At 38.0% G+C, this 25,589-nt stretch overlaps 2 protein-coding genes and 1 non-coding gene across 3 annotated transcripts; 2 read left to right on the top strand and 1 right to left on the bottom strand.

Moving 5' to 3' along the window:
* Nucleotides 1–20,802: 20,802 nt before the first annotated feature.
* On the top strand, nucleotides 20,803–21,744 carry LOC141629890 (uncharacterized). The gene has a single exon (XM_074442812.1). The coding sequence runs from the start codon at nucleotides 20,803–20,805 to the stop codon at nucleotides 21,742–21,744; it is 942 nt and encodes a 313-aa protein (XP_074298913.1).
* On the bottom strand, nucleotides 21,174–21,281 carry LOC141635390 (small nucleolar RNA R71). The gene has a single exon (XR_012540083.1). It is a non-coding gene; the product is annotated as a small nucleolar RNA R71 (small nucleolar RNA).
* A 690-nt stretch (nucleotides 21,745–22,434) lies between the features above and the next one.
* On the top strand, nucleotides 22,435–23,166 carry LOC141629889 (uncharacterized). The gene has a single exon (XM_074442810.1). It carries the CDS (start codon nucleotides 22,435–22,437, stop codon nucleotides 23,164–23,166), a length of 732 nt encoding a protein of 243 aa, XP_074298911.1.
* Nucleotides 23,167–25,589: the final 2,423 nt, after the last annotated feature.

Below are 25,589 nucleotides of genomic sequence, written 5' to 3'. Positions count from 1 at the left end.
AAACAAGCGCAGTCACGCATCAAACAACAACACCTTCTGCCCGACATGGTGTAAATAAATAAATATTTTTAAGGAAATATCCACCGCATATTGTGTTTCATGGAATAAGGAAGTGTAAATCTACCGACATTCCATAAAAAAACGCGGAAATCTTTCTTGCTGAGGAGGAAATCTCTAGGTAAATGACGCAGCAGGTGCTGCGCCTCTTTCAGAGGTCACAGTGGCTGTTGCGCCTCTTCCCCAGCCCTCATTTCATGCTTTCCAGAATATTTCCGTGTTTTGTTTCCGTACCCGTGTCATTCCTAAACTCCTTCGTGTGTTTAGTATAAATAGAGACCTTCGGTCTCCATATTTGGCATGCGAGTGTCTGCCCTTTTCTTCTCTCTTTGCATTCTAGACCACACCTTTGCTTTCGGCGCCTACGTGCTTGATCACTCGACCACGTAAGCTTAGATCATTCTGAGTCCCAGTCACGTTGCATAGACCAACCAGTTTGACCAACTCCACTTAATCAATCTAATAAATCCTTTAAAAAGGGAACTTTCCACGCATATTCGAGTCGAGCAATCAATAAATTATAACTTTAGTCAATCTCGTTTCGTCAAACATGTAAGTCTGAGGGTGTAAAATCCCATTTTATTATTGTACTTTTATTTTGTATCACTAATGTAAGGTCTATATCAAAAGCACGTTCAAAACCGTCTTAAAAACCATCCTTTAAACCATATTTACAAAACATCAAAGGTCTGACGTCGAGAAGAAACACAGCAGCAGCTGCACCTCTTCGAAGGGTCGCAGCACTTGTTGCGCCTCTTCCTGAGGTTGCTGCTGCTGCTGCTCTTCTTCTTCTTCCTCGACCTTCTGTAACTTTCTTATTTCTCTTTTTCCTTCGTTTCTTTTGTCCATATCACTATATAATCATGTCTTAATAAATCCTTTTCAAATTATAACACATAATTCGACTTAAATCCCTTATAATTCAATATTTGTGGGTTTTCGTCATCTAATTCAAACCCGGATTTTAGAGGTTCGATTTTCTCATATCGATTCTCTGGAATCCGTCTTTCGTACATAATTCTCTTTATTTGGTTCCAATTTATCAAATTCTATTCAATTTTCGAGTTCAAAGTTCGTTCTTTTTGTACTTCTGACACGAGTTCATATAATCATGTAAATCGCTGTAAATTCTCATCTTTAATCTGTTTTATGACGGTTCGAGATGTATGTAATCTGTTAAATTACTTCAACTTGAGTTCTAATATCAACACTCGACCTTAAATTTACCAATGAACGATAACAATCCGCGATTCTAACTTCACAGCCAGTTGCCAACTCACGAACAGACGCAGAAAGTTATGCGCCTCTTCCAGAGGACGCAGCAGATGTTGCGCCTGTTCTGGGTTGGCTTTTATCCCTGAACTCTCTCTCGCTTTGACGTAGTCTGTATTTATCGTAATTATTATTATGTATGATTTATTTACTTGGCCTTCACATGTAATTTAATCTAAAATCCTACTTGGGCCAATTGTTTGCTAAATTACGTGTTAACCGGCATAGTCTAAATTCACATGCTAGGATCAATCTATGTTTGTTGCATTGCATGCATTACGTCGACGACATATCAAATATGAACGATTTCCTAATCATTAGTAGAGGCCGCTATCGAGGTGGGCGGGATTAGGTGTTCGATTAAAGAGCTTCTTAATACATACCCTCACCCCTTACTCCAGTTATCTCTGGACATCCGTGTCCATTGGCATCTTCGAGAGTCATTCTAGACATAGAATGCTAAGGATAACGAGTTCTTAGTGTTCATGTCATTACTTTGTGTCTTGACATGACACGAAGTATTTGAATGGTTTCAAATTTTTCCACAATAAATTAGTGGCGACTCCACAAATGCAGGCTTATTCAACCTTTCGCCGGTTTCAATGCCTCACAAATCGGTAACGGCCCAAGACGTGCTTTGGCAAACCAAGGTTCCATGGGAGAAGTGCCGCCCCCTCGAAACCAACGTGCAGGTGCACGCGGCGCAGGTGGCCAATGTCCACAGTTTGGCGACTCCGCTGGGGATCATACACTTACGTGTTACCCAGGGTGAAACTTGAACGAGGTTAGGGAATAGTTTATACGAGACAGTTGTCGGTTCTCATTACTCGGCCTTCTTAGGTCCTTTCATTCTGCCTTCATAGGCTTAGTCTAACCCATTCGACCAATCGTCTCGTCTAGACGGTCCAAATTCTTATCTGGGCCTAAGGATAGATAGCGATTGACGTCAACCACACCGTTGTACATACTCATGTTTGTATCAAAGGATTTCACTACTCGAGGAAATGGACTAGGAACCGACCTTACTCATGTTTGGCACGGACCTCTCCACAGACCAGGGTTTGATTGCTTGGTATGACAACCCACCTTTTTAAACCAAAACCCTTTAAATACACGCAACATACCATTATAATGTGCATATATGTATGTTTCTGTCATATACGAGATAACCATTTTTTAAACAAAATCATGACGAAATTTTGTAAAATAAAATCCTTTTTTTAATGTAAATATTTTCGAAATGGCCTAAAATAGTGCAAAATAAGCCGAAACTCTGTCGAGTCAAAATTCGGGCCTCAAACCCATTTCAAACCTCACTTCGAGTCAGCACTCCTACAACTACATTATAGTTGTCTAGGACGAACATTTCAAAAATTTGTCATTTTTAAACCCCACTTGACACAGTGGCACACACCCACTTCACGAATCGAGTCTCTTTTGAGTAAGTGTGCTAAAATGGTCGATCGTGTTTTGATTCCTCGTTGATCTCTTATCCTAAGTTCCAAAATGGTGGGAACTACTCACGGAAGCGTTAATGGTCAAACCCAGCCGTCCATAAATGGTAATGATCAAATCCTCGCTGCACTCATTCGTCTCCGAACAAGACAAGAGCAAGCTTATGCTCGCCTTAATGGCATCAAAGGCCGAATTGTTGCTGTAGAAGCTAGACTTCCTCCTGTAGAGGATGCCATTCCTGACATGGTTATACACGATAATATCCCACCTTTTGTTGGGCAACCAGAAGTCAATATTCTACCAGGTCCTACTGAAGCTAAAAAACGACTCCAATATTTGGAGGAACAACTAATGTACCTCAAAAGAGATGACATCTACAGGGAAAACAAACGCATATATGAGGCAGCAAATGCTCAACTGCCAACCAACTTCAACATGGCTGACATCTCGAAGTTTAAGGGGCATGAAAACCCGTTGAACCATATTCGTGCCTTCAAAGATTATATGTCTATCAAAGGCATCAAGCCAGAGATGTTCCTAAGGATCTTTCCTTAATCTCTAGATACTATTCCTAAGCAATGGTTCTACTGTTTGGAGCACCAGAAAATTGCTACTTAGGATGATGCTGCAATCGAGTTCACCAATTAGTATACAAATAATGCTGAAATTCAAGTCAATATGCACACTCTAGAGGTTCTTACCCGAAAAGAGAAAGAAGGATTTACCGACTTTGTAAGTAGGTGGAGAAAGACTAGAACACAACTTTTCGAACTCCCAGACGAGGCTACTCTTAATGAAAAGTTCGTGGTCAACTTAAGGCCAATCTATGCGAATCACCTAAGATACCAAAACATAAAGTCTTTCAAAGACTTAACTGTATTAGGAACAAGAATCGAAGACGACATCCGTAAAGGACTCTTGTCCAAAACGGTAGGTCACGGATATTAAGGCACAACGAGTCGTTCTTATGGCTCGACTAGTAAGACCGGTGTGGTCAACCTTGTCGAATAATCTACTAAGAAGAATGGCCCACAGAGGAAGTTCACCAAACGTTGGTGACTCGTACTCCAATGCTCTGAAAATACTAATGAAGCGGGGTAAGCTCTAACCTATATGACCTACACCTAACCCAAAGAAGAAGTCTAAATTTTGGGATGAGAATGCCTACTGTGAGTGCCATAGAGGCAAAGGGCATGATACAGAGAAATGTTTGAAATTAAAACATGTCATTTAGGACATGATTGAGGATGGGTGCTTACCTATACCTCCTGCAAGCAAGCCTAACAATACTCAGAATTCTCTTGAAATTCTGATGATCACACCTCATTTTTCCAGCTGAAAATGTGGTCAATGCACTAGAAAATGAGGAGAGTTATTCCACCATCACCCTTACTATCGCTGATTTTGTCGCATGGGAAAAGAATGTAAGTAGACAAGTTTCAGAGCTAGAAGCTGTAGTGGCATCCCTACGCAGTCTAAGCACTATACCTAGGGAAAACAGGTCAGTGGTTCCAATCTTATCTCAAGAATCCACAATGCAAGAAGTGATCGCAGTGATCGGCGATCTAGTCGAGCAAATAATTAGCCTAGAAGCTGAAATCATAAGTCTTAGAGAGCTCACTATCGTCAATGGAGTTTGGGAGGATGACGACGAAGATGTTTACCTCACAGAACATCCTCTAGTCAAGGCTAATGAAGATCAAGATGTGGACCAACTTACTCACTTAGGACGTCCATATCAAAATGTCACTCAGGCAAATGGTCCAATTACTACTAACACCAATGCCATCACAACCAAACGATGGCGAAGATACTTCTCCTGACCATTTATTTAAGCACCTTCAAAAGACAAAGGATAATCTTTCAGTCTGGCAACTAGTTGCAAGTTCATTTCCTCATCGACAGGCTTTACTGCAAGCATTGGCTAAATTGAATGTAGAATATAACTCCACACCTAACGGCGTCATCAACCTAGTCTTCCAAGACTCACTCAAGCTAAGTAACCCAGTTACTTTCTCAGATGAGGACTTGCCTCCCTTTGGTTTTACTCATAACCTTGCTCTATACATCACAGTCACATGCTTAAAGAAAAATGTACCCATGACTTTGGTGGATGATGGCTCCGCAGTCAATGTCATACCACTAAAAACAGCATACAAGTTAGGCATGAAAGAATCAAACTGGACTCTTACTAACCAAGGGATTCGGGCGTACGATGGAACACGACGTAAAGTAGTGGGGCTAGTTAACCTTACCGTCGCCACTGGGCCAATCGAGCGAAAGGTTAATTTTCAGATAGTGGACATCGAGGCATCTTTCAATATACTTTTGGGTAGGCCCTGGATTCACGCTGCCAAAGCGGTAACATCCACATTACACCAGAAGATCAAGATCCCTCTAGATGGCAAGGTAGTGACGATCACTTCATCACCTATCAAGGTCGTGATAAAGAAAATGTCAAGCAATCAAGTAATTTCAGATCCAGTGTATGAACTTGGAGGATTTCAAATCATAAACCTTATAGAGAGCGAGCTGACTCCTTTATATTTCGACCTATACTACAACTTAGTGGTCAACCACATGCTCAAATCCCAGGGATACTTCCCAGGAATGCCGTTAAGCCCTATTAGAGAGAGTACCTTTAAACCTATTAAGGAATGTGACTCCCAAAAGATACCACTATCCTTGGGGTACAAACCCACGAAAGCCGAAACTCTTGAAATGCTTGCTCAAGTTAGGAATCGCAAGAATAAGGGAATCCAAATACAGCCCTATCTCCCTACACTAAATGGTTACTTCGTCACAGAAGGGGATTGCGAACATTTTTATGCATTTCCCGAACCTTGGAGGTACAAAGACATTCAACTAGCTGGAATCGAGGTCTTCCACGATTGCTACTTCATTCCTTCGGAAACGGTTCCTATCGTCAAAACTCGTCAGACACCTTGTCTCGACGAACAGGCTGTTAGCCTCCTGTTTGGAGAAGATCGATTCGTCAGGACAGCACATGATGAGATCATTACCATGATACTTCAAGATGACCATTTCAACCCTACAACAATGATAACTGACACAAACTCAAATTAGTAGAAAGGATTGAGAATGTCGATCAAATGGATCAACAATCAAGGAAAGCGCTTCAAGGTCACTACATGAGAAAGAGAGATGTTCAAAGGAGAACCCGAAGACGATGAATTCGAGACAGACTCGGAATCAGGGTTGGAGTCAGAACCTAAGTCTAGGGAAGTCGCTAGAGAGTCTCCTCCGGTCGTCATTCCCCACCCCTCTGTTTCTCCTAGCATAGCGTTGCCTAGCAACAGTTGCTTTGGGAATGTCGCAGAAACTGTCCCTTTACCACCACTGACTACTGCGCACATGGCTTCTTTGCTTGAGCTATTTTCAAATTTTAATATGAATAAATCTGATTCTGCTTAATCCTTGAGTTATTCTGAATGCAATTCTATTTACGATGATAATGAGGATGATCCTGACTCAAGACTCAATTTTACTACCTCGCTATATAATCAGAAAAATACTAGAAGAAGGGGAAGGGGCACCAGTTGTAGAAAACACCGAACCTATCAACGTAGGAATAGAATTAGAACCCCAAGAACTTAGGATAGGGACAACCCTAGACCCAACTCAAAGGGCCAATTTCATCGATCACCTACACGAGTTCAAAGACGTCTTCGTTTGGTCTTACAAAGACATGCCAGGGATCGACCGAGATATTGCAGAACATCGCATTCCAATCAAGCCAGGTTTCAAGCCTGTAAAACTGAAACTTCGTCAGATGAGGACAGAGTGGGCTCTTAAGATTAAAGATGAAGTCGAAAAGCAATTCAAAGCCGGATTCATCAAAGTTTCCGAGTATTCAGACTGGGTGGCTAACATAGTCCCCGCACCCAAAAAGGATAGGCGAATCCCGGTTTGGGTTGATTTCAGAGACTTGAACAAGGCGAGTCCTAAAGACGACTTCCCTCTACCTCACATCGATATATTGGCAGACAATACATCCGATCATGCGTTGTTATCCTTCATGGACAGGTATGCAGGGTATAACCAAATCAAAATGGCTGTGGGAGATATGCACAAGATAGCTTTCGTCACTCAGTGGGGCACATACTGTTATACTGTTATGCCATTCGGGCTAATCAATGCTGGGGCTACATACCAACGCACTGCGACCACTTTGCTACATGACATGATGCATAAAGAAGTGGAGGTGTACATGGAAGATATGATTGTCAAATCTAAAGATAGGAAAGGACACATCGATAACCTTCACAAATTCTTCCTCAGATTGCGCAAGTACAACATGAGACTCAATCCTCAGAAATGTGCATTCGGAGTATTGTTAGGCAAGCTTCTGGGATATGTCGTCAGTTAGAGAAGGGTATAAATTAATCCATCCAAGATCAAAGCCTTAATCGAAATGCCATAACCCCAGACAGAAAAGGTGGTTAGAGGATTCTTGGGCAAAGTGCATTACATAAGTCGATTCATATCGAAACTCACTATGATCTGCAAACCTATCTTCAAAAAGCTCAAGAAAATGGACCATCGCATATGGGATGAAGCCTGTCAAAAGGCATTTGACAGGATAAAGGAGATATTGGCTAGGCTACCCGGGCTAATGCCTCCCCAACGAGATCAACCTCTTGGTTTATATCTCACAGTCACCGAAACAGCCATGGGGGCTATGCTCGCGCAGACTGTTGGAAAGGATGAAAAAGCTATCTACTACCTTATTAGAAGTTCTTAGAGTACGAGAGTAAGTATACACCTCTCGAGAAGACATGCCTCGCTCTTGTGTGGGCAACAAAGAAGCTACGCAATTACATGCTTAGCTACTCTGTCAAGGTGTATTCTAAAATGGATCCCGTCAAATACCTCTTCAAGAAACCCGTTCTCAACGGACGCTTAGCAAGATGGACCTTAATGCTCTCAGAGTTCGATCTCAAATAAATACCTTTGAAAGTCATAAAGGGACGTGTTGTGGCTGAATTCTTCGCAGACAATCCCATCAACAATACACAAGCAATAGACACGTGGTCGTTTCCAGATGAGGATATTCTACAAACCAGTATGGATTCTTAGGCTCTTTAATTTGATGGGGCATCCAACTTGAGAGGATTCGGAAAAGGAGTGTTGCTCATTTCTCCTAAAGGCGAGCATACACCACATTCTGTCAAGCTCGACTTCGAGGTGAAAAATAACGCAGCAGAGTATGAGGCGTGCCTCATTGGTTTATAAGCAGCCGTGAGTTTAGGCATCAAGCATCTTCGAGTTCACGGCGACTCATCCTTGATCATTAACCAGATAACTAGATCCTGGAAAATCCGAAGTGAAAGTCTATCACCTTATCAGGCTAGGATAGATCAAGTTGCTCAATTCTTCGATCAGGTTACTTATTTAGACCTGCCTCGCAAAGAAAATCACTCTGCAGACGCTCTTGCAAAACTCGCATCCTTTATTAATATGCCTGACGACATGGTTGAAATGCCCTTATGCATCGAACGACGATCAGAGCTAGCCTATGTACACTTCCTCATAGATGAAGAGGAAAACCCAGAGGAACATTGGTTCCAGGCCATTCTCAATTTCAAGCTCAACAGTACATACCCACCAGATATGGATAAGAGGGGACAACGCGCCATACGCCTACTTGCCTCTCAATACCTCCTCATACAGGGAGAGTTATACAAAAGAACACCTCTTGGTGTCGTCTTGCGTTGCCTTGATCATTCACAGGCACAGAAAGTAATAGAATAAGTTCATGATGGAGAATGCGGTCCTCACATGAGTGGACCTATGATGGCAAAGAAGATTACACGTCAAAGGTATTATTGGACGACAATGGAGTCAGACTGCATCAAATATGTTAGGCATTTTCATAACTGTCAGATCTTCGGGAATATACAACATGTTCCTCCCTTAATGCTATATACCATGACATCTCCTTGGCTGGGGAATAGACATCATCAGGAAAATCACTCCAGCTGGGACAGGAGGTCACTGTTTCATTCTAGTAGCCATCGACTATTTTACTAAATGGGTTGAAGCAGCATCTTACACCAGTTTCACAGCCAAATATGTGGCAGAGTTCATACAAACCAACCTCATCTGTCGATATGGTTTTCCACATGAAATCATCAGTGACAATGGATCACATTTTCAGGCCGAAGCTACGCGATTGCTAGCCAGATATAAGATAAAGCATCACCATTCTTTGCCATACAGACCTCAAACTAATGGCGCGATGGAGGCAGCTAACAAGAATGTCGTCACAATCCTCAAGAAAATGATCGACAATTATCGCGATTGGCCTAGAAAAATACCCTTTGCATTATGGGGATATCACACGTCAGACGCCCACTGGGGCTACTTCTTTCTATTTGACTTACGGCATTGAAGCTGTACAACCGGTGGAGCTAGAGATCCCATCTCTACGCATTCAACTCGAAAGTCAAAGCCCAGAAGCTGATTGGAAAAGGGATAGGTATGACGAACTCATCCTCTTGGACGAACGAAGACTACGTGCATTACATAATGTGTAGACATATTAGGCACGTATCAAACGAGCATCTAACAAACGGGTCAAACCCAGAAATATCAAGGAAGGACATTTAGTACTAAAGTTAGTCAGAGCTCTCTTACCTGTCGATCCACGGGGTAAATTTAAGCCTAATTGGGCGGGACCTTTTTTGGTCAAGTCCATACTTTCAGGGGGTGCGGTCAAGATCACAGAGCTAGACGGGAATGAGTTTTCTAACCCTCCCAACCTAGACCAATTAAAACGGTACTACCCTTATAAATAGGATAGAATGCGCCTCGCGTGACCCACGTGCCGCTTATGCGACACGTAATAAAACCGGCCCCTGGCCCGCTAAAAGCTCATGACACTTCGCTCTTGAGTTTTGACATTTGACGTCCTCATATCATCAAATAAATTAGATTGCACTTCCTTAGGAGTAAGTAAATCACATGCTTATTTTCTAAGTTCATTACAAGCTCTTGCTTCGAACATTTATTCCTGTACATTTTTTCAAACTACGTCTAGGGTTTTGATGTGTCGTATTTTTATATTATTTTCACCCCTCTTTTAGCTCGATTTTACTTGACAATTGCACTTTATAAAATGATTTTATGAGCTAATTCCGTGTTCTAGGTGCTTTGCATGCATTATTGTGTTTTTGTAGAAAATGAAGCAATTGTCGGATTTTTCCTATCATTTTGGCATTCACCGAGAATCACGTGGCTACTTGAGACGAGTCTTGGCCATGGAAGGTCATTTTGGGAAGAATCTTGCAACCCCAAGCATATAATTTACTATATTTTATATACTTATTTTCCATAATTTTACATTGATTTTAAGCATTATAGTGTATTTTAATAATAAATTCCTTCCTATAACATTTTACTGCAATTATATAATTATTTGTAGGAAGGAGCTATTTTGATGCTGATATTAGCTAAACAGCTCAGCGAGGCGATGAATAAAAACTGGCAAAACAATTAAGGACTTCAAGCTCAGACTCAAAATCTCCAAGTCCACAAAATAAAAACGAAGCCGTCCAAAATAAAATGAAAGCCAACTATTGATTAATGTTGACAAGACCATCATTTTACAAATGATAAAATAAAGAAGCATATTCGTAGAAGTTAGTGCATTGAACATCAAGTCTTGAAGCATTCAATTTGATGATGTTACATTGAAGGATTTTTACGAGCAAAACGCATGCAACATTTACATGGGTGAAGAGTTATTCTGATAATTACAACATGAAACATCTCAAATTAATTCTTTAATTCATGAAACATTCTTTATGTGAAGAAACTTCATGCACTAAAAGCACAAAACCGTAGGAATAATTTTATATGTAATGTATTTATATTAATTATTTGTTCTAAACATACATGTATAATTAAATTTGGAAGCTCAAATGATCGCCTATATAATGGAGGTGATTTGCTTTTGAGAAGTACAAAAAACATAGAGACATAGACATCAAACAATAAAATAATTAGTTCCATATTAAATTCTATCCATTCTCTCATTATTTACATCAATTACCTTTATTATATTTTAATATTGTTTATGCTATTATTTGACCAATTTATATATTGTTACCATGTTCATATTTATTCATATTATTGTTGTTAGTCTATCATAATTATGTGTGAGTAGTTTCTTAATCTAGGGGAGGGAAAGCCAGGTTTGATTAGCCATTTACACATGTTGAATTGGAGAATTATATTATCAAATTGTTGCTTATAATACATGCTTGTTTCATATTGTTAATCTTTGATTGTTGGCCATAATCGTTGATTAATTTGTTATTCATTTCCTAAGAGCGAAAGTCAGGAATTGAATTAGGCAAAGTATGTTTTAATAGTTCGATCTAATTTGTGCGAGAGCTCGTTAGTAATCGTTCTATGGTTGGGTAATAGACCGAGAGGAAATTGCTAATAACCTAAACAACATTTGATTTTATGTTCGTCTGATTTGACATCGATTTATGCTAATCTACATGTGTGACCCCATTCCCCCTAGATCCTTATTCATAATTGTTTACAACTTATTTTTTTATCATTGCTTTTACTTTAATCAAATCAAACCAAACCAAATCGTGACCGACCTTGATAGAATTCTACTCAAGCTTGTCATATTGCGTCCACCGTCTCCCTGAGATCGACCCCTACTTCCCTAACTACATTCATTTGTTGTTAGCTATGCCTATGGTATTTTAACTTTGTTAGGTACGCGATAAGCCTACCAAATTTTGGCGCCGTTGCCGGGGAGCACGGTTTTGTTTGCTTTGTGATTAGTTTATTTCTATCTTGTTTTTCTTTGTCTTAAGGAGCACTTGTTCCTTAAGACGGTTTACTCACGATCTCCTGTAGGTTCTTGTCTTATGCCCAGGTTCTCTCGGATTGGTGAATTACATCAAATCGATCCCGAGCCCGAAAGAACTTTGCATAGACGACTACGCTTCTTTAAGGAGATTTCTGAAGCTAAATCTGAAGGAAAAGTAGATCTATATACTTAACATACTCATATATGTTTTATTTTAATTTGTCATAAAATTAATTAAATGATCTTATGCATGCAAACTATAAACAAATTAAGAGAAGAATCTTCCATCCTTACATTGGATTTTCGGTTTTAGGGCACAAGAGAGATCTCCTTCTCTCTTGTTCTTGAGCTTTTCTTTTGGATGAACAAAGACCCAAGTGTAGGATCTCTCCCAAGGATTTATACCCAAAGCTCACTCTTAATTAAAATTAATATTATAAATACTAGTACAATATTAATTTTTGTAGAAAAATTGACTCAAAATAATTTGGTTCTTGACTCCTAAAACCGGGTAGGAGAAAGAAAAGAGGAAGGTGAAATATTTTTATCTCTCTAAAAATATTTTGGTGAATGAATGAATAATTTTGAACAACAATTACATTATTGTGTATATGGGTAAAAAGATGAGAAAAACTCATGGTTTTTCTTCTCTTAAAAACCGGGTGGATGGGGAAGGGAAAGGAGCCAATGCATGCTTGAGTTGTTCTTCACAATGAGCAATACGTATGCATGGCTAGACAATTAGGGAAATCATCATGTTCTCCACTAATTTAAACAACACAATATTAGCCTAATTCTTCCCTTAATTTCGGCACACATAGATAATATGGACTCCATATTATCTTTGTCAAAATGTCAATTTGTCTTATGTCACATGTCATATGTAACATAAATTTGTTATGTATTTTTAACATATTAAAAATCAACGTATTAAAAATACGTCATATACAAAAATCGACTTTAGTAATTCATAATTACTTGTACCAAAATATTTTACCAATTATAAATCACAACAAATTGTATTTATAATAATTCATTCAATTTTAATTGTTTCTTTAAACAATAATTTCATCTGAGTAATAATACAATTCGATTACTCCGACCGTATCTCATTTAATCAAATTCCAATGTGATACGTAAATTTTACTTCCAAAATCGTCTGTCAATTTTCAAGAAATTTAATTAACTCGTAACGTTATACGATTAATTAAATGATCAATTAAGAGTGTTGCCCTTTAGGTATGACCTAGGGGATCAACTGATTACCACCGTTGCACGACAGTAATGTCACACTCTAGCCAGCCAATCATTACCGATATATGTTGATCAGTTGTCAGTAAAAATTAATTCCCAATTGTATTCTTTATAATGAGACTTAAACATGTGATCATCATGATTAACAGTCGTGATCGCATTATTGTCGGAGGACACATATTCCAACAATCTCCCACTTGTTCTCGACAAGTGTGCGTCACCAATTCTCTTGTCCTATTACTATCTCCCACTCAATGCAAGGTGTCTTTCAGGTCGTACTTGCAAGTGATCATATCGAGAGTGGTTTCCTCGATCTGGAGAAAACTGATTGACCGGATTTATCCACCATGGATACATTCCGAGCGTGGCCACGCATTTCCAGTTCATTACTCCTCGAGTGGCCCTGAGATATTGTTATAACCCTGACTAGGGGTGGACAATTCCTATCGCACTCATTCCCTTCGACTAGCCACAGCCATCATAACCCAAAATATGCCCATTTGACCCCATTTACGAAGGTCGTAGCAACACAAATCAAAGTTAATCTGAAACTGTGCCATCTTAGGCGAATAGCCTTTAGTCTAAAGAATCGACTCATTTGAATACTATAGCAGCTCTCGCCACGACCAGGCTATATAAATTTGCCAGAACTCTATAAGCGGTCATTAGGCCCGACAAAAAGTTCCTAACAGTCTGCGTATATGATCGACTAGTCATTCTCATATGACTCTATGGCACTTGAACTTGCCATCAATCGCATCACACTCTAGTCACTTCGAGACGTCACCTCATGCAAGTGACTATGGGCAAATACAATGTTAATCCATGTTCACTTTAACGGGGTTCAATTGTCTCTACAACCCGTTTGGATATAATAATGTATAAGGTGAGTTAATAATAACTCAAACGACAATTGTCGACATCACACTCGGGTAGTCAATACCATATTACAACCTTGTGATGCAAATCGTAAGTGTATAAACACTTGTTGATTGCAATAGAAGTTTAACATGTCATGTGTCCATGTGTTCAAACATCTTATAATCGCATTTTCCTTTATGTTCATGTTATCTTCTCATAGCATGGACCTTACCAAGTACACATCAAGGTTCCCGGCCTCGTTTTTGGTTCTTTATCTTGAAAGAACTTCCTTATCGATTATCACATAACGAACGAATTTGTGGTGAATGATATAACTTGTACTGATCAAGTACTCCATCCACACACAATGCATTAGGTACATGTTTTGTAGAGTCTTGCAACAATTTGTCAAGATGATTAGCCTAGCACTTCTTATAAGTCCTAGCATAGTTAGGAAAGATTAGTTTTGAGTAACTTCTTATTCAACTAAGTATCTTTCCAAAAATTCTTATTTCTTCTTTTGACTTGAAAAGTTTAGGATTTTCATAAATCTTTACGTGTGTTCGGACTTTCTATAATATGTGTAACCTCTTAACACATAATAGAGTATTCTGTCAAACACTGAAATCGTTCATCGGATTCTCCTCGAGAATTCATGACGTTTCTTGTATGGCTTGCCAATGAATCATCATGCTTTCATGCAAATGATTCATTATTGGATAGGTGCATGATTATTCTAATGGCGGAAACATTAGTTACTAATAATCATGAGATCAACCGTTTATAGGTTCAATGAACGACCATGACTGCTAATGGCAATTCCATTTTCATCTACATGAATAACCTATGTGTATGTTGGTATGATGTGTATCTCTTAATACTAATCCAATATCTCATGATGTAGTTGGATTCATCATGGTCCATTTTCATCCAGAATTGAAAACTCAAATGCTTCTTTATGAAAGAAGGTATTAGCTCGTCATTCTTCAATGAGTGATGAGTTGTAAACATTCAAAGGATGATAGCTCCCACTAAATTCCATGTCTTCACATGATAATTTCTACACTCCCACTTAATTCCACATGTTTCGAAATTGATTACTTAATCGAAAACATATCAAAATTGGAATGTATGATGCTTTGCAAAGTTATTAAGATGAAGCCATATATGTTCCCATCATATCCTTTCAAAATTCTGTTTTCAAGAGGTCTCATCTTAACCTTATGGAAAGAGATTTCAATCTCTAACTCGATCATGTCATAATGATTCGTAGCAATGTCATTGTTTAAATATAAGTAATATCTAATACACGTCCTTCAAAATATCCCTTTTAGAAGGAGGTTTAACCAATTCATTTTCATAATGAGGTTAAGTAATGACATCTGCGTGGTTTAAAACTTTGGCTATTGAAGATATCGGTATATCAATCCTTGCAACCTCTAGTCATAAATATCGCTTATTACTAGGATGTTACATTGATTCATTTAGGCTCTTAAGTAAATATCAAGGTTGAAACTATTGGTCAAAATTTTCATAAACTAGTCAAACCTCTTGTTAAGACTTTACATTAGTCATTTTTCTTCCAAAACTTTCTTTTGGTCTCCTCGTGTAGTTATCTTGAGAACATACTCTTATGATTACTTCACTTGGTCTCTATAGTCATATAGAACTTACTTGAGACCATAGATCTCATCTATTGGGTATACTATGTGAATAGATATACCCTTCGTTCAAATCATTCTACCTTGCGTAGATCTCATTTACACAAGTACACAATATATCTTGCGTCGTATGTTGTGTCCTCATTTTTCTCCCACTCTATCTTTAGAATAAATACACTAGAGATTCAAAGATAGCATATGAGACACAAATAATGAATTTGAAGTATAAGGAGAACTATCTCATAGGTTGACTAATAGTTTTAGATTTCGTAAGTGTACTTGGTGATTGACATTCTTTTGATAGAGTTCATAGACTCAAGATCACTTTATAAATGACCATACACAAGCCTTAAGCATGTGGACATATAATGAAACCCGTCATTATATTTGTCTATTAGATCACTTTAAGTTATATGTTTCTAAGAGTAAGCATTTAAACACGAATTTTAGAACAAAGGATAAAATGATAAAACGGGTGACTTGGGTTGCAAACCAAGTCACCATTATCCAAAATACAACCAATTATCCAAAATACCTTTCCATGTCAAACACGCAAACTTAAGGTTCTAAAAATCCAAAACATAATTTAAATAAGACAATGAAAAGCGAAGCTCCATGAAAGCTATTCCTAGCTCCTTGATGGTTTCTTAAGCTTGCTTTTCTTTTCCTTTGTCTTTGCTTGGTGGAGGCCCTATTTACAATAAAGAGGAAGATACATTATCACAACTTTGTATCACAATACCATAGTTGAATTAGAAACATAAAAGAAAGGATAGTCATTTACCTACTGGAGTAATCTTTCCAGCCTTAATATCACCAAGGTATTTGGAACAATTTCTTTTCCAATGTCCCATACCATTACAATAATGGCATTTATCAAGAGGACCCTTCTTGATTTTCGAAGTGCTAGCTTCACAAGTCCTATCTTTGGTGAAAGTGGGAGCTTGCTTCTTACCCTTCCTCCCATTATTCTTGAACTTCCCCTTACTCTTAGTGCTTATGTTAAGCACATCCTTTGGAGGGTTCACATTTAACCCCATGTCCCTCTCGGCTTGCACAAGAAACTTGTGCAATTCTTCAAGAGACACATCCTTGTCTTGCATGTTAAAATTCACCCGGAATTGAACATATGCTTTGACTTTGGACAAGGAGTGTAGAATCCTATCTACAATGAGTTCTTTGGGGATTTCAACTTTTTGAATCTTCAAGGTCTCAACTAGCTCCATAAGTTTGAGCACATGAGGGCTAACCTTTTGGCCCTCTTTGAAGTCGAGATCAAAGAATGCCGCGGCCGCCTCATATTGGACGATCCGCGGAGTTTGTGAAAACATTGTCACAAGCTTGGAGTAAATCTCATTAGCGTTGCCCATTTTAAAGGCTCTCCTTTGGAGATCCGCCTCCATCGCAAATATCAAGACATTTTTCATTGCGGCGGACTCCTTTTGGTAAGCCTCATATGCTTCCCTAGTGGCGGCGGTCGACCTAGTAGTAGGTTCGGGTGGAGAGGCCTCGGTAAGGTAACGAAGCTTGTCGTCACCTTGGGCGGCTAATTTGAGTTGGGCATCCCAATCGGAGAAATTTGACCCATTCTTTTCAAGTTTACATCGATCCATGAAGGATCGAAGCCATGATGAATTAGCGAGAGGCGTGGCAATAGGGGTTGGTGTTGCCATTTGTTATGAGAAAAAGAAGTGGTCTACAAAACAAAATAGAAGGAGTAAAACAAATGTTTTAATAATAATACTCGTAAAAATTTATAATTTAAACAAGTTTTATGCATTTTTCTAGTGACCTCTACCCAACTAGAGAAATGATTCCAAGACCCAAATTCATATCGACTTAGGCACGGTAGGGCCGATTCATCCTTTATCAATATAACTCGGTGGATTAACGTTTAATCGATTCTACTTTTAGAACTCTTGGTCGATAAAATTACTCTAATGTTTATCTATAGCCCGGAACACATGCGACTACAGTCACGAATACTTCCGTTGAGCTCAATCCAAATTTCGAATAAATGTGTCCATGATTCAAATCCACATCAACTCGGGCACGGTAGGGCCGATTCATCCCTTATCAACATGAATTCGGTGGATAGACATTTATCACCCACTTCCCCTACGTAACAAGTTTTGTACCCCGGTAGGGCCGAGTGCACTCCCTCGCGAAATAGGTTTTCATGGTTTCTACTATTTGGTAAGGCTATGTCTCAATTGATTATTTTAGTGAGAGGTCATGTCAATTTATTATCTATCACGTTTTAAGTGAACTAAAGCGGTGAACTACGATAATTCTAATTGACACGGTCGATAAACTCGATGAAGATGAAGATGCATGTTTTAGTTATGGCGATTTAGCGATGCATGTGACATATAAATAAAATGCAAAACATAAAAATAAATCCTAGTATGGCCTTCCTAAAATAGAAAAACTATTTAACTATTACATATTCGGAAACCAACTCCATTGGTCCCTTGAACTTCGGTTGTGGCACGCACCTCGAGGTAACACCGTCTTTATATATCGCCATCTTGAAGAAATCCGTCTCTGGGAACTCCGAAATGAATAAAATTACATAATTTCCTATTATACATTTGTAACTAAAATAAAATAAATATATTAAATTACAAAACGGTGATACGAGATCACAATAAAATTACAACCGAATCGATATTCCCATAGATTTCGGGAAATACCAATTAAAAACTAAGGTCGTACTAAGTAAAAATTACATAATTCAAAAATTACATAAATTAAAATTATGACAATCATAAAGAAAATGCAGCATTATAATATGTATGAACATGCCCAATTTTATGCTAAATCGCCTTTAATTAGCCAATATCGTATATTACTCGGTTTTTACGGATTTGCGTGATTTCAACATTTTATAATCACAAAATTACATAAATTCATATTTATGCATAAGTTAATTACCCTAACCTCTTAGGACTCAAAATTTAGTCTTCACTAATTGTTTGACCATAATTAACTCATATTTCTAAAATTTGTTCATTAATGGACTTAAAATTATAAAAATAAGCTATAAACTTCAAATAAATCACAAAAATTTCAAATAAATTCAAAATTCAAAATTTAAAATAATGAACATTCTGGAAAAAATACCATGACACTCATAATGTTCAAAAACTTAGGTTAAAAATTTCGAATTTTATCCGGAAAAACAATGTTGCGGTTTATCGGTTATAACTAAAATAACCATTAAAACATGTGAAAAATTATATACATCAACTTTTCAATTTTAGATCTGAAAAAGATAATAAAATGCAACATATAATGTTTTTCCTTAGTCATAGAGTATGTTTTATCAATATTTCACTAATAAAGTCACTATTCATGCTATTTTTCTTCAAAAATCCATAAATTATGCAAAAAGACTTCACTATAGCCTATTATTTTACACACATCTTGTAAAATTTCATGTGACAACATACTAAATTTCTATGACCATATTCGTAATTTATCACATATTAACCTATTTTTCACCTAAATCCGAATTTAATAATGAAAAATCCATTTTTCGAGCATAAGAAGTCCAAAAATTATGAAACTTTACAGGTTATCTCAAAATAATATATCTGACAACATATCCAAAAATCACTGGAAAATTCGAAGTTTAGCTAATTTTAGTCCGAAAACGACATTTTTACTCATAAAATCATATTTTAATGCCATTATTGTATAATATGAACAATAAAAATCCGTAAATTAACCAAAATATCCTAAAAACATTTTAGGACCAGAAATTTTAACATGCATAAATTAATTTCGTGATATATCATAATAACACAAATTATACAAGTTTCGTGATATATCATAATAACACAAATTATACAAGTTTAACACAAATTATACAAGTTTTATATGTTAATCTTTATACTCTAACCTCTCGGATTGGTGAATTACTTCCAATCGATCCCGAGCCCGAAACAACTTTGCATAGACGACTACGCTTCTTTAAGGAGATTTCTGAAGCTAAATCTGAAGGAAAAGTAGATCTATATACTTAACATACTCATATATGTTTTATTTTAATTTGTCATAAAATTAATTAAATGATCTTATGCATGCAAACTATAAACAAAATAAGAGAAGAATCATCCATCCTTACATTGGATTTTCGGTTTTAGGGCACAAGAGAGATCTCCTTCTCTCTTGTTCTTGAGCTTTCCTTTTGGATGAAAAAAGACCCAAGTGTAGGACCTCTCCCAAGGATTTATACCCAAAGCTCACTCTTAATTAAAATTAATATTATAAATACTAGTACAATATTAATTTTTGTAGAAAAATTGACCCAAAATAATTTGGTTTTTGACTCCTAAAACCGGGTAGGAGAAAGAAAAGAGGAAGGTGAAATATTTTTATCTCTCTAAAAATATTTTGGTGAATGAATGAATAATTTTGAACAACAATTACATTATTGTGTATATGGGTAAAAAGATGAGAAAAACCCATGGTTTTTCTTCTCTTAAAAACCGGGTGGATGGGGAAGGGAAAAGAGCCAATGCATGCTTGAGTTGTTCTTCACAATGAGCAATAGGTATGCATGGCTAGACAATTAGGACAATCATCATGTTCTCCACTAATTTAAACAACACAATATTAGCCTAATTCTTCCCTTAATTTCGGCACACATAGATAATATGGACTCCATATTATCTTTGTCAAAATGTCAATTTGTCTTATATCACATGTCATATGTAATATAAATTTGTTATGTATTTTTAACATATTAAAAATCAACGTATTAAAAATACGTCATATACAAAAATCGACTTTAGTAATTCATAATTACTTGTACCAAAATATTTTACCAATTATAAATCACAACAAATTGTATTTATAATAATTCATTCAATTTTAATTGTTTCTTTAAACAATAATTTCATCTGAGTAATAATACAATTCGATTACTCAGACCGTATCTCATTTAATCAAATTCCAATGTGATACGTAAATTTTACTTCCAAAATCGTCCGTCAATTTTCAAGAAATTTAATTAACTCGTAACGTTATACGATTAATTAAATGATCAATTAAGAGTGTTGCCCTACAGGTATGACCTAGGGGATCAACTGATCACCACCGTCGCACGACAGTAATGTCAAACTCTAGTCAGGCAATCATTACCGATATATGTTGATCAGTTGACAGTAAAAATTACTTCCCAATTGTATTCTTTATAATGAGACTTAAACATGTGATCATCATGATCAACAGTCGTGATCGCATTATTGTCGGAGGACACATATTCCAACAAAATCTATTGAAGGACTTGAAAGTGTGGGGAGATCTTATGAAGAAGATATTCAAATTATTGAGGAATAGGGGGATTCTAGTTCAACACCAGCAATCAAGAAGATGGTTCGTTTATCCGATCACTCCAAGCCCACCGCGGCAATGCTTCCTAGGGGCATTGTTACTACCCAAATTGGTGCGGCAGATTTTGAAATCAAGCCGGATTTCATTAGCCTTGATGAGAGGAAGCAATTTAGTGGGAGTCCAATGAAAGATCCTAATTTACATGTTCAAATTTTTTGCAACTATTGCTCGATGATTAGGCAACCGGGGGTTACACAAGCTCAAATTAGGGAGATACTTTTCCCTTTTTCTTTGAGAGGCAAAGCCAAGTTGTGGATTAATAGCCTTGATAGAGCCACAATGGAAATTACCGATTGGGATTCATTGGCTCTTGCATTTTATCAAAAGTATTTTCCCCTGGAGAAGACCCAACAATTGAGAAGCCAAATCACGGGATTCCGTCAAAATGGTTATGAAAGTTTGTTTGATGCATGGGAAAGGTATAAGGAGTTGCAAAGAGAGTGCCCTCATCACGGGTTAGATCCATGGTTCCTTGCCATTACATTTTATAATGGTTGTTGTGCCGAGTCTCGTCGAGTTCTAGATTCCGCTAACAACGGGAGGTTTGACCAAATTGATACGGAACTTGCTCATTCTACCATTGAATCCATGGCGGTGCATGATTCCCAATACGTCAACTCTCGTAACACCTCATTAAAAGACAAGGAAGAGGATACAACTATATCTCTTTTGAAAGCTCAAGTGGCTCTTCTCCAACAACAAATGGATAACCGAGGAACAAGCTCATCCCAATCTCATGAACAAGTGAATGTTACTAGCCAAGTGATGGTGTGTGAAGCTTGTGGAGGTGCGGGACATGGCACCGCTTTGTGTAGGGCATCTATTGAAGAGGTGAATGCTTTTCAAAGTTTTAGACAAAATCTCAGTCCTATCTCCAACACCTACAATGAAGCTACAAAGTATCATCCAAACTTGTCCTAAAAGAGCACCAATGTGTTAAATCCACAACATCAAATCCAAAATGTGCCACAACAACCAAGGCATGTTCAAGCACCCCCACCGGGTTTTCAAAATCAAATTCAAAGGCCTCATTATCAACAAAATTTCTAACAAAGCTTTCAACAACCCTTCCAAAATCAACAAACTCAAGATCAATCATCAAATTACCAACAATCCAACCAAGGATCAAATAAGATTGAGTCTTTGTTGACACAAGTGGTTGAGACACAAAGGAATATGGCTGCCCACATTCAAAAGAGCGATCAAGCTAGGGATACGACAATCAAAATGCTTGAAACCCAAATAGCCCAACTTGCCACCTCAAGTGCCCAAAGAGAACAAGGTTAATTACCACCTCAAGGTGCACAACCTCATGACACCGCAAATGCTATCACTTTGAGGAGTGGTACCACTTTTGATGAACCCCTTATGCCTAACGATGATGGTGGGGTAGTTGGTGAGGAAAGTGGTGATGCTAAAGATGGCAACAAGGTTGATAGGTTGAGAAAGGTTAAGGATGTTTCAAAGAAAGTTGATGAGCCAATAGTGGTGGAAGATATGGAGGATGTTCCTTCAAAGAAGGATGATTAAGTCAAAGAGCCGGAAAAGATTCAAGTACCTTTCCCTCATATATTAAAGAAGGCCCAAAAGGAGACTCAATTTGGTAAGTTCATGGAAGTGGTGAAGAATTCGCAGGTAACCGTTCCTTTTACCGAATTAATCACCCAAATCCCTTCTTATACTAAGTTCATGAAGGACACTTTAACTAGGACGAGGACTTTTGATAATGTTGAAACTATAGCGTTCACCGCCGAGTGTAGTGCTCTTTTACAAAATAAGTCCCCTCCCAAGTTAAAAGATCCTGGTAGCCTTTCTATTCCATGCACTATTGGCACCTACACTATTGATAAAGCCTTATGCAATCAAGGTGCTAGTGTGAGTGTGATGCCATACTCATTTTGTGAAAGTCTAAACATGGGTGTCTTAAAATGTACTAATGCCACCTTGCAAATGGCGGACCGTTATATAAAACGCCTTTTGGGTGTTTTGGAGGATGTGCCCGTCAAAGTTGGAAAGTTTTTCATTCCGGTTGAATTTATTGTTCTTGACATTGCCGAAGATTCACAAATCCCAATCATTTTGGGAAGGCCATTTTTACATACCGCGGGCGTGGTCATTGATATCAAGAATGGTAAGTTAACATTGGAAGTAGGTGATGACAAGGTCACTTATAATTTGAATAATGCTATGAAGAGTCCAATGCTAGAGGAGTCATGTTATTTCCTTGAAGTTTTGGATGTTGTTGATGTTATTGTAGATGAGTCATTGCCTCGATCTTTAAGCAAAGATCATTTGGAGGCACTCTTGTTGTTGAAATCTTTTTCAGGTGATGGAGATATTTGAAGTGAAGAAATTGATGCTTTGGAGGTGGAATTAGATGGAGAGGAACTACGATTGGTGTAAAGCTCTAAATTCATAGGTTTGGTTGCTACTTCTACCAAGTTTGAGGTACAAAAACCCGAGCTTAAACCCCTCCCCTTGAATTTGAAATATGCTTTTCCTGACGAGTCGGAATTGTGTCTGGTCATAGTTAGTACCCACTTGAGTGAGAGTCAATTGTCTTCATTGTTGGATGTGTTGAGAACACATAGGAAAGCCATTGGTTATACACTTGATGATTTGAGGGGTATAAGCCCTTATTTTTGCATGCATAGAATTCATCTTGAAGAGGATCATAAACCATGTGTCCAAGGTCAACGTCGTTTAAATCCTAACATGCAAGATGTGGTAAAAAAGGAAGTCATGAAACTTTTGGATGCGGGAATTATTTATGCAATTTCCGATTCGAAATGGGTAAGTCCGGTCCAAGTGGTTCCTAAGAAAGGAGGGACCACTGTAGTAAAAAATGATAAAGATGAACTCATCCCCACTAGAATTGTGACAGGATGGCGCATGTGCATTGACTATTGGAGGTTGAATTTGGCCACAAAAAAAGACCATTATCCATTGCCCTTTATTGACCAGATGTTAGAGAGGTTGGCATGTCATAAACACTTTTGCTACTTAGATGGTTATTCGGGATTCTTTCAAATACCAATTCACCCTCATGACCAAGAAAAGACCACTTTTACTTTCCCTTATGGTACCTTTGCCTACCGTAGGATGCCCTTTGGTCTATGTAATGCACCCGCAACCTTCCAACATTACATGACTAGTATTTTCTCGGATTTTATTGAGTCAATCATGGAAGTTTTTATGGATGATTTTAGTGTCTATGGCACTACATTTGATGCATGTTTAGCTAACTTAACCAAGGTTTTGAAAAGATGTGAAGAATTAGATTTGGTTTTAAATTGGGATAAGTGCCACTTCATGGTGAATGAAGGAGTGGTGCTTGGTCATCTTGTTTCGGAAAGAAGTATTGAAGTGGATCGTGCTAAGGTCCAAGTTATTGAACAACTTCCCCCTCCCGTGAATGTTAAAGGTGTAAGGAGCTTTTTAGGCCATGCGGGGTTCTACTGTCGTTTCATTAAGGTTCCAGAATTGCCAAGCCCCTTACCGAGCTCCTTTTAAAGGATGCTCCTTTTGTGTTTACTGATGCTTGTCTTGAGTCATTTAATAGGATTAAGAAGGCTTTGATCTCTGCACCTATCATCCAATCACCGGATTGGAATTTACCATTTGAATTGATGTGCGATGCTAGTGACTATGCGGTAGGTGCCGTTCTTGGACAAAGAAAGGACAAAGTGCTCCATTCTATCTACTATGCAAGCAAAACTTTGGATGAAGCTCAAATAAACTATGCCACCACCGAGAAGGAGCTTCTTGCTATTGTCTATGCCTTAGACAAATTCCGCTCCTATCTGATTGGATCCAAAGTCATTGTCCACTCCGATCATGCCGCCTTAAAACATCTACTATCAAAGAAAGAAGCAAAGCCAAGGCTTATTCGATGGATCTTGCTCTTGCAAAAATTTGATATTGAGATTCGTGATAAGAAAGGGGCTGAAAATGTTGTTGCCGATCACCTTTCCCGCTTGAGAGTTGATGATGGAAGTATTCATATTCCAATTAATGATTCTTTTGCCGATGACTCCTTGATGATGGTGGATTCCAATACTCTGTGGTATGCCGTAATGCCAACTATCTTGTTGGTCATGAGTTGCCACCAAACCTTTCATATCAACAAAAGAAGAAGTTCATGCATGATGCCAAGTTTTATCTATGGGATGATCCTTATTTGTTCAAGCATTGCTTTGATGGATTGTATCGGAGATATATACCACAATGGGATGTGAAAGGTGTTCTAGAAGGTTGTCATTCTTCCCCTTATGGTGGTCACCATGGACCATCTAAGACCGTTTCTAAGATTCTCCAATCTGGGTTCTATTGGCCCACCATGTTCCAAGATGCCAAGAATTTCATGATGACATGTGATGCTTGCCAAAGAATCGGCTCTATTTCATGGAGGCATGAGATGCCTCAAACCGGGATACTTGAAGTTGGAATTTTCGATGTATGGGGTATTGATTACCAAGGCCCTTTTCCTTCATCAAAGGGTAATCGTTACATCTTAGTCGTCGTTGACTACGTCTCTAAATGGTTAGAGGCAATTGCTACTCCAACTAATGATGCTCGTCATGTAATAACCTTGTTCAAGAAAATCATATTTTCACGCTTTGGTATCCTTAGGGCGGTTATTAGTGACCGTGGCACGCATTTTGGTGAAAAATAACTTGATGCATTGCTTGCTAAGTATGGAGTTTCCCATAGAAGAGGCTTGGCCTATCATTGATGTGACCATAATTATAGCACTTTTAGTACCC

This window comes from Silene latifolia, chromosome Y (genome assembly GCF_048544455.1).
Source record: "Silene latifolia isolate original U9 population chromosome Y, ASM4854445v1, whole genome shotgun sequence".
In the NCBI taxonomy this organism is placed as follows: domain Eukaryota; kingdom Viridiplantae; phylum Streptophyta; class Magnoliopsida; order Caryophyllales; family Caryophyllaceae; genus Silene; species Silene latifolia.
The sequence above is the reverse complement of the archived record's forward strand: the minus strand, read 5'-3'. Positions and strand labels throughout refer to the sequence as shown.